Source organism: Heptranchias perlo, chromosome 35 (assembly GCF_035084215.1).
Source record: "Heptranchias perlo isolate sHepPer1 chromosome 35, sHepPer1.hap1, whole genome shotgun sequence".
Lineage (NCBI taxonomy): Eukaryota > Metazoa > Chordata > Chondrichthyes > Hexanchiformes > Hexanchidae > Heptranchias > Heptranchias perlo.
This window is the reverse complement of record NC_090359.1, coordinates 12,379,487-12,390,085: the sequence shown is the minus strand read 5'-3', so window position 1 is coordinate 12,390,085 and position 10,599 is coordinate 12,379,487. Positions and strand designations below refer to the sequence as shown.

Sequence of the window (10,599 nt, the reverse complement as noted above, 5' to 3'; positions counted from 1 at the left end):
CTTTATGCTACCTTTTCCTCATACCCTGGATACACCGACCGAAACTGATTTAATACACACGGATTGATTTGTCTCTGCCATTCAAACACCACTTAAAGGCAACTGGCTTTGAAACAGCCATTTCCTTATAAAGATTTTGTGTCTTTATTCACCTCAATTAGGTGTGAGTTTTCTCCCACCAAAACTTGATCTTGCACAGATCACTGTGTAGTGACATGTACTTTCCCTGTATTTGACTGATCTTTGTTTCCTAGATAGGCTGTCTCCGTTTGTCAATCACCAATTCAAAGCTAATTATCTTATGTATATTTTCCTGGGCTTTGAGTACTACCCAATTTGCATCTGTACAATGGGAAGTCAATTGCTAGCAAGGACATGCCTTGTTGGGTGTCTTTAGTTGGGTGGCGGTTCCACCCGATCAGTCTTCACATTGTTTCTTCCCCTAATGCGTGCCTCAATACTCGATTGATCAGGACCTGAATATCATCGTCCTTGGAATATGGAAGGATAAATATTTGTCTGATCTGTCTGTGGGAAAAGATTTCAAACATCAGTGTGACTGGAAAAGCACCGAGACACACACACACACGAGTGAGAGTGTTCCAGTGCACTGTCTGTGGAAAGAGCTTTTACCCGTTACACAACCTGAAAACACATCGCACCACCCACAGTGGGGAGGAACCGTAAACGTGTTCTGTGTGTGGACGAGGCTTCAGCGGATCATCCAATCTGGAGAGACACCAGGACACCCACACCAGGGAGAAACCGTGTAAATGTGGTGACTGTGGGAAGGGATTCAATGAACCATCTGAGCTGGAAACTCATTGACGCAGTCACACTGGGGAGAGGCCGTTCACACGTGTTTGAAGGGATTCATGGAGTCATCCACGCTATGGACGCAGCAGGTGATTCATACTGGGGAGAGGCTGTTCTCCTGCACTGAGTGTGGGGAGGGATTCACTGCTTCATCCAGCCTGCTGACGCATATGTTTGGGGGACAGGCCGTTCACCTGCTCTGTGTGTGGGAAGCCATTCACTTGTTCATCCAGCCTCATTGACAACCAATGTGTGCACTCTGAGAAGTGACCTTTTAAATGTTCTGACTGTGAGAAGAGCTTTAAAAGCACAAAGTATCGACAGACACACCCACGTACTCACAGCGGGGAGAGGCCGGTCACCTGCTCCGTGTGTGCGAATGGTTTCACTGTCACACCATTTGCTGAGACACCAGTGAGTTCACACTGGAGAGAGGCTGTTCACATGTTCCTTGTGTGGTAGAGATTCACATAGTCATCCAAGCTGCATACAGCGTGTTCACACTGGTGAGTCCTTCTAGATAGTCTGACTGGGAGAAGAACTTTAAAAGCAAAAAGGATTTGCTGAACCACCAACGCACTCACACTGGGAGGAGGTGTTCACCTACTCTGTGTATAAGGAGGGATTCACTCAATCATCCACCCTGCTGGAACACCAGCGAGTTCACATGTGACTACAGTCGTTGGATTCTGCTATTAATTTCATCCAGGACTGAACCATATTTATTTTGGCAGTTTGGATTTGTTCTTGCTGATGTTCATAACTGAGCAGGATTTTAATATTTTGTATAAATGTCAAATAAATCAGCTTTGTTTCAAACACACAGTTTGTCGACTGCTTGATTTCTCCATGATTAGAGGAGACTAATTGATGTCCTGTTGCCGACTGTTCCATTTTTGTACCTTTTCTACTTCCGTACTCTGGATTATTTCAGTTCTCATACCTTTGGCGGCGCTCGTTGATAAATCCCAGCTCCCCATTCTTTCCAGAGTGCCTCTCCCAGTCTAGGCATCCAGGGAAGGGATCAGGAACGTGCCCGGGATCACTAAACACAAAACCCAGTCTGTTAATCACTTGCAGTCAATGGGTTTAGAGTTTGTCCCAGAGCATCTCTCTCACGGTCGATACGTGAAAAGAGCATCACGTCTGCAAACCTCGTTATGAATTTAAATCCACTCAGAAAATGTATTTAGCAAAAGACGTACAAGTAAACGCAGCACGACCCAATAATCCAGCTCTATATTCACAGGAGAAAGTCTGTTGTCCAACTCCTCGAGTGGACAAAATTTTAAAAATCCCAACTCTAAGGACCCTTGAATCCTTTTTAAATACATTTCATATCCTGTCAGGTTCCTTCCTTCTTTTGGAATTCCTAATCCCTGTGGGAGCAGTTATTGGGCAAAACTGATCCTTGGAAATTTCTGACTTATTTTTCTCTTTCAGGAGTTTCACCCTTCTTTCATAGAATCTCCAAGGTGATTCTTAGATTTAAACACAGCACTTTTATATCCCAGAATATAGTTACCTGGATTTTGAATACCTGAGCACTCATGGAGGTCATGGAGGGATTTGGACACCAGAATAAGACTTTTACACTTCAGGTGTTGGAGGAACAGGAGGCAAAGTAGGTCAGCGAGGACAGGGGTGATGGTCGAGCGGGACGGTGCAGGAATGAATACAGGCAACAGAGTTTTGGATGAACTGAAACACCCAGAGGGAAATGGGTGGGAGGTCGGCCAGGAGAGCATTGGAATAGCCATATTGGAAGGTGAGACAAGAATGGATGAGGGTTTCGGCAGCAGATGGGCTGAGGTAGGGGTGCAGACTAGCGATGTTACAGAGATGGTAGGCGGTCTTTGTGATGGAGAGGATATAGGGTCAGAATCTCAGTGAGGGATGATTAGGGCACTTGGCCTGGTTCATCGGAACAGGTGGAAGGGCATTGAGCCCCTCGAGCCTTCTCCGCCATTCAATTAGATCATGGCTGATCTGTACCTCAACTCTATTTACTCACCTTTGCTCCCTATCCCTTGGTACCCTTACCTAACAAAAATCTATCGCTCTCAATCGTGAAAGCTCCTATTGTCCCAGCATCCACAGCCTTTTGGGGGAGAAAATTTCAGATTTATACCAGCCTTCCTGTGAAAAAGTGATTCCTGATTTCCCTCCTAAATGGTACAAGAATATTGGGGATAGATACAAATTGACATCTTTTTCTTAAGGCTACGAACCGTCATGCTTTGCAAACTGTGCTGCTTTAATTTGCAAGTTGTGTTATTTTGATTTGCTGAATTGTAAACACGGACCATTGAATAATAACTGACCTTGATCATTTCCATTGTAAGGCAAGACAGCTATGGACAAAGACTCAGGAAAAGCAGCAGGGATGGTGAGAAGAACACGATGCGGGCAGGCAGCTCGATGTCTGAGGAGCAATCAGTGGTCACTTGGCCTCTGTGACAAACCATTTTGCAGAGGGTTTTATGACAAGATGAGTTAAGCTGAAGGATTTTGTGACCGGATGGGTCAAGCTGGCAACATTATATTTTGTGGTCAAATAACCTCATAAATCTAGAAGAGTTTTATGAATAAGAACGCCGTATATGTTGTGAGGCTCCTGCCATGGAGCTTTAAAAACCCAACATCTTTTCAGCCCAGGGTAGAGGACGGTGCAGAGCAATCAGCGAAGTTCACCCAGCTGTCAGAAGACTACAACCTCTGTCCAGAGATCGACCAAGCTGTAAAAAGACTTCGAAACTGTCAGAAGACTTGAGAGGATTACACCGCCAACTTAATTACAAACTCTGCCCAGAGACCAAACGGTGTGATATTGTTTTAATCTCTGTATGATAATTGACTTCACTCTATTATTACTGTTTTATAATATTGGATACTTTCACATGTTTGATTTGACTATTAAAAATGAGACATTGATCACCATTTGGCGTCACATCCGAATCTGTTCGAATGGCTGAGCACTAATTTTTAAAATTGTGTCTCCTCGTTCTTCATTCCGCCATCAGAGGAAATTGGTTCTCAATCTAATCTATCAAATCATTTCAACATTTTAAACACCTCAATTAGATCACCCCTCAAACTTCTATACCCAACGCAATACAAGCCACTTTATGCAACCTGCCCTCATAACTTAACCCTCTCAGCCCGGGTATCATTATGGTGAATCTGCATTGCACCACCTCCAAGGCCAACATATCCTTCCGAGGATGTGGTGCCCAAAACTGAATGCAGTACTCCAGATGGGGTCTGACCAAAGCTCCATACAGCCTGTGAAAGTAGCCGGGAGGGGAATAGAAATGGTGGTGAGGATACGCGTTGGTGGCGGGGCTGAACACGATGGCTTCAGTCTTCGCAATGTTAAACTGGAGGAAATTGGGGCTCATCCAAGATTGGATGTCGGACAAGTATCCTGACCACACACAGGTAGTGGAGGTAGAGTTAATGCACATGGCTCGGGCTGAATTGGGCACGTTGCACACTGAATGTAACCGTGCTGAACTGGACCTGTCCACATAATACGCAGAGATGTGGGTTAAAGTGGGTGTACGGCCAGGATCGAGAAATTGGCTGCGTTTTCCGGTTGCAGAAGGAGAGTGTCTCTGATCAGTTATACCTTGTGCTGAGATCTGTTAATTCAGCATTAAGAGGTGTTTAAACCCGGGGTCTTCCTCGTGTACAAGGCTCACCCTCACCAATGGCAGCTGCCTGTCAAGCTTTTCATTATCTTTTCTGAAGAAATGTAATCGGGATCATACTGTGGTTTCTCGGTATTTCACTTTAGAGCTGTGTCAGATCCAATTTCATCAAAACAAAAACACGAGCCTGGCAACGGCTGCACTAATCTGTTTGTATCAATTACTGTAATTAATATAAAAGACCAAAGCACCGAATTGTCTCCCTGGAGGCTGACATCAGGTATAAAAGTGTCAACCCTTGAATGTAGAGCAGAGCTTCTTATAGAAATGCACGGTTCACCAAAAGGACTATTATTTGCCATTTATTATCCCATCCTTGCAGCTATCAGTGTTCCAGGTAAAGTAATGTAGTTAATTATTAGTTATGGAAATCGTTGTTTAACTGTATCACTGCTCTAGTTTACTGGTATCGTTTCTCCCTTTTAATTGTATCGTTTCTCCCCTTTAATTATATAATTTCTCCCCTTTACCGGTATAATTTCTTCTCTTTAACAGTATAATTTCTCTCCTTTAACTGTATAATTTCTCCCCTTTACCAATATTTCTCCCCTATAATAGTGCAATCTCTCCCCTTTAAATGTATAAATTCGCCACTTTTACTATCACTTCTCCCCTGTGACTGTGTAATTTCTCCCCTTCAACAGTATAAATATCTGCCTTTTATGTGTCACCTTTAATGATATCATTTCTGCTCTTTACCGGTGTAATTTATCCCTTTAATGGTATCATTTCTCCCCTTCAATGGTATAATTTCTCTCCTTAAACGGTATCATTTCTCTGCTTTAACTGTTTCGTTTCTCCCCTTTAACTGTGCGCTTCTCGGCTTTACCAGTACCACTACCTGATGTGTTATTGGCCCTGTTACTGTAGGAGTGCAGAGATCTCGGAGGATTGTAGGGCTGGAGGAGGCTACAGAGATTGGGAGGAGCGAGGCTGAGTATTTGAGTACAAGGATAAGAATTTTAAAATTGAGGTGTTGTCGGAAAGGGAGCCAATGTAGATCAGTGAGCCCAGGGGTGATGGGTGAACAGGACTTGTTGCGAGTTATGATACCAGCTGCAAAATTTTGGATGCGCTCAAGTTTACGGAGGGTGCAAGGCAGGAGGCCAGCCAGGAGAGCATTGGAAGAGTTGAGTTTAGAGGTCACAACAGCATGGATGAGGGTTTCAGCAGCAGATGAGCTGAGGCAGGGGCAGAGACCAGTAGTTACGGAGGTGGAAGGAGGTGACCTTGGTGGTGGAGAGGATATGGGTCCGAAACTGCACTCAGAGTCAAATAGGACGCCAAGATTGTGAACAGTCTGGTTCGGCCTCAGAAAATGGCCAAGAACAGGGATGGAGTCGATGGCGAGGGAATGGAGTTTGTGGCTGAAAGGAAGACAATGTTTTCATCTGTTATCACGGTGTACATGTAGGTCTATTGTGTTATTGTAAGTGAATTGTCACACTGTTCTCACCGTGTAGATGTAGGTCTATTGTGTTATGAACATTATTACTGTGGGTGAATTATCCCACTGTTATTCCAGTGTATATGTAGTTATGTTGTGTTTATTGGTGCTGCACTGTGAAAGGTGTACTCTGTTATATCAGAGAATATATTGTATTGCTGCCGTTGTGTTGTGAATGGTATTATCACGTTATTATAAGATATGTAGGAAATTATTTTGTTCCTTGCTGCAGACTGACTGGTGGTGGGGTTCGGTTCTACAGACGCTCTCAACCCTCGGGTACCGAGACCATTCCTTTTTACTCAGGGCATTTCCACTCTAATTGTGAAGTTGCCCCTGAAGATATATCGGAGCCTCTACAGATGAATAAGAAGTGGAACCGCTGGCGATCCGCTAAACAGCAACATCAGGGTGAAAATTCTCTGCGTTTGATGCCAGCATTCCAGGCACCAATACGGGATGGTTCACTGATAGTTACGGTTTCATTAATTAAAGCCAATTAAATCAAAAATATGTAATACTGATTGGATGTATTAATAATTCAACCAATTACAGACGTAACTGTATAATCGTGAAGCTACTGGTTGAATTTAATCTCTGGATTTATTCATTACTGACTGGGTTTATTAAATGATTCATTTACTTGTCTTCGTTTTGATAATTATTTACAGCACGGAGTAATTTCAACAAGTTCTTTATCGATTGAGATTATTCAGTGATTAAATAATTCCCGACTGAATGTAATAACTGACTTGATTGAAGGGACATTATTGGGCAGCCAATTATTGACAAAAATATAAACAATGTAACAAGTGTCCGTTTTATGAATGAATCTGGATTTGCTCCAAACTTAGACCGCGCTGTGTTTGTGCTTCCAACAGTGAATAATTTGACAGCTTGGATTGTAGGTAATTGGTAGAAGGGCTAGACTGGAGCTGAGGAGAAATTATTTTCACCCAGAGGGTGGTGGGAGTCTGGAACTCAGTGCCTGAAAGGGTGGGAGAGGCAGAAACCCTCAACTCATTTAAAAAGTCCTTGGATGTGTACTTGAAGTGCTGTAACCCACAGGGCTACAGACCGAGTGCTGGAAAGGGGGATAAAGCTGGATAGCTCTTTTTCAGTCGTCACGGACATGATGGGCCGAATGGCCTCCTTCTGTGCCGTAACTTTCTATGATTCTATGAATTCATCGGATGAGAGCGATTTGGGCCCCGACAGGACATGGTCGGTTTTAAATGCAAGTTTTTTGTACTTTATTGGTTGTTTCCAGTTTCATTGTCAATTCTTTTATTGTTTATTCTCTTAAAAAATCTTCTGTAATACGTTTATTTTCCTGTCACCTAATCTTCGCATTTATTATGAACCATTTTACTGATTCTTTAAGATTTGTTTCTTTTCTTGTCTATTTGACGTTCCCGCATTGGTTTTAATGGGTTTCTTGTTCCCATTATGTTTTATTATATTCATTTACATTCTGAAGTCTTTGGCCTGTCTGATTTCAATGCGGATGATTATTTTAGCACAGATACAGGTGTCCAGAGGGTAAGGATCGGTTTTCAACTCAGGATCAAGTGTCAAAGCTATAAGTTTCACACAGAATCCTGTCAATTGGATTATTTTGCTGGGAGTCGGATCATTAACGCTCCTGTTCTCTCTCACACACGTACACATGCTCTGTCTCTCTCCTTCTCTCTTACAGCTAACTTGGCGGTGATTGTGATCCTGTCCCGAGGAAGGTGCGGTCTCTCCAGATGTATCACTTCCTACCTGGTGTCCATGGCGGTGACGGATCTCCTGGTCATTATCACGGCTGTGATATTAAACCGCATTGTTGGTATTTATTTCCCATTCAGTTTCCTGTCCATCACTCCAGTCTGTTCTCTCAGTTTTGTGTTAATTTATGCAATCAGAGACAGTTCTGTCTGGGTAACGGTCGTGTTCACCTTTGATCGATTTGTAGCCATTTGCTGCCAGAAGCTGAAAACAAAATATTGCACCGAGAAAACGGCGGCTGTGGTTATCGGAACGGTCTGTGTCCTGAGCTGTTTAAAAAATACATTCTGGTATTTTATATATGAACCTTTGTATACAATTAACAACATACCCTGGTTCTGCAACATCAAGTTAATATTTTACACCTCACCCGCATGGGCTGCATTTGACTGGATTCACCGCATTTTAACCCCTTGTCTCCCATTCATTGTGATTTTATTGCTCAATGCTCAGACCGTCAGACACATTTTAGCGGCCATTAGAATCCGCAGAAGACTCCAGGTCCGCAGCAACGTTGAGAATCAGAGTGACCCAGAGATGGAGAACCGGAGGAAATCCATCGTTTTGCTCTTCTGTATCTCGGGCAGTCTCATCCTGTTATGGTTGTTGTTTCTTATAACTTTCCTCTATGTGCGAATTGCGAACGTTAGTTATTTCTCAGGTTCCAATTTCGATGATTCAAATTTTATTCTGGAGGAAAGCGGATTTATGCTTCAGCTTTTGAGTTCCTGCCTAAACCCGTTTATTTATGCAGGGACCCAGAGTAAATTCAGAGACGAGTTAAAGAATATGGTGAAATATCCACTGACTCTAATTGTTAAATTATTTAAATAATGAAAATAGTAAAATCCAGCCTCAATTGCTCCTTATATTCCATCCTGTACACCTCTCGTTCCTCTCACACACTGCCTGCCCTCTCAGATACACAGTCACTCACTCTGAGATCCTTTCCCACTGTAAATTTACGAAAGTATAAGGAAAACTACATCATTGCACAATTCAGTGTTGTTTCCTGTTCTGTTAGTTTCCAGTTCTCTTGTCGGTGCTGACTCAGGCCTGGTGCATTCCCACCAGCCCCGAGGGCCCTCGAGTATCTCCACATTCATGTGGGAGACAGAGTCCGAGCTCTGATCTGTTGTTGGATATAAAGTTTAACTGTTTAATGAAGGGACTTCAATATCCCCCCCTGGGAATGGTTTGGATTTTGAGGATAGTATACTCTCTGAAATGGCAACACACACTGTGCCCACCCATTGTTCTCCACTCACTAGGCACCGCCCCACAGCCACACTCGTGTGTCCATAAACATAAGAATTGCTGGATGGAAAAAGACCAAGGTCCATCCAGCTCGCATTCCACTATCCGGTTAGTCACATGATACAACGACAATGGGGTTGTTGACTCATCATAGCGATCAATCTCTATCAATGAATCCACAACAGACCCAGACACAAGGCCAGGAATCCCCCAGTCATCGAGAGCATTGGGAACCATAGGCCCAAAGGCACCTGTTCCTCCCAAACATGTGACACTTACCACATGTCATGTCTCAAATTACTCAGATACTGAAATGAGAAATGTTATTTTCTGTAAGATTCTATCTAATTTGTATTTGAATGATTCAATATGAACTGCTTTCACCACCTCCCTGGGGAACCTGTTCTATAGAGTGACCACTTGCTCACTGAAATATTCTTTATGGAGCTTAGTTTTGAATTTACCTGGCTTCAAGTGCAGGCCGTCTCCTCTGGTTCTACTCTTCTGGACATGGTGAAATATTTTGTCACAGTCTACATTATCCAGTCGATTTAGAAACCTAAAAACAGCAATAGTATCACCTCTAAACATTCCCGTTTCCAGTGAGAACATGCCCAATTTACATAATCACTCAACATAATTCAATCCCTCCACCCGCTCAATCATTCTGATTGCTCTCTTCTCTATCCTTTCAATAGCTGCATTATGCTTTTTGTACTGTGGTGACCAGAACTGTACACAGCATTGTAAGTGCGATTGCACCTATAATTTTACAGTAGCAGGATTCCCAAACTATTTCGGCTCAATATTGACCTTTAAATGCATCTCAGCATCTGATTTGCTTTACTCACTGCCGCCGAGCATTGATGCGACAGCTTCAATTTATTATCAATCTACTCCCCCCGATCTTTTTCATTGCCATGGACATTATTTTCTTTCCAGTTAAGTAATGGATTCCCCCAGTGATCTACGCTTGGCCCCCTCCTATTCTTCATTTACATGCTGCCCTTCGCCGACATCATCCTAAAACACGACATCAGATTCTACATGTACACTGATGACACACAGCTCTACCTCACCATCACCTCTCTCCACCCCTCCACTGCCTCTAAGTTGTCATATTGCTTGTCCATCATCGAGCAGTGGATGAGGAGAAATTTCCTCCAATTAATTATTGGGAAGACCGAATCCATTATCTTCAGTCCCTGTCACAAACTCCGTTTCCTCCCCACCAAATCCATCTTTCTCCGTGGCCACTCTCTGAGGATGAACGAGACTGTTAGCAACCCAGGCGTCCTATTTGACCCTAAGCTGAACTTCTGACCACATATCTTCTCCATCACCAAGACCGCCTGTTTCCACCTCCTGTAAATTGTCCGTCTCCGCCCCTGCCTCAGCTCATCTGCTATTAAATCCTCATCCATGCCTTAGTTATATCTGGACTCCACTATTCCAATGCTATCACTGCTGTCCTTCCAGCTTCCACCCTCCGTAATTTTGAGCTCATCCAAAACTCTGCTGCCCATATCCTTACTCGACCAACTCCCATTCACTCATCACCCCTGTGCTCGCTGTCCTACATCGGCTCCTGGT

The 10,599-nt window shown here is 43.4% G+C and overlaps 1 protein-coding gene and 1 long non-coding RNA gene across 2 annotated transcripts; one reads left to right on the top strand and one right to left on the bottom strand.

The window, feature by feature from the left end:
- Positions 1–4,796: 4,796 nt before the first annotated feature.
- LOC137302060 (probable G-protein coupled receptor 139) lies at positions 4,797–8,583 on the top strand. The gene is made up of 2 exons (XM_067971752.1): positions 4,797–4,866; positions 7,676–8,583. Exons 1-2 carry the CDS (start codon positions 4,797–4,799, stop codon positions 8,581–8,583), a joined length of 978 nt encoding a protein of 325 aa, XP_067827853.1.
- On the bottom strand, positions 7,301–9,561 carry LOC137302061 (uncharacterized). Its single transcript, XR_010958411.1, has 2 exons — positions 9,471–9,561; positions 7,301–7,953 (listed from the first exon to the last, which is right to left on the bottom strand). It is a non-coding gene; the product is annotated as an uncharacterized lncRNA (long non-coding RNA).
- Positions 9,562–10,599: the final 1,038 nt, after the last annotated feature.

What these genes read in the sequence shown, in the direction of transcription:
- LOC137302060 (XM_067971752.1), top strand. Translation starts at nt 4,797, where the DNA reads ATGCACGGTTCACCAAAAGGACTATTATTTGCCATTTATTATCCCATC. An exon ending in TGCAGCTATCAGTGTTCCAG is followed by an intron (nt 4,867 to 7,675) that starts GTAAAGTAATGT and finishes TCTCTCTTACAG; the next exon opens with CTAACTTGGCGGTGATTGTG.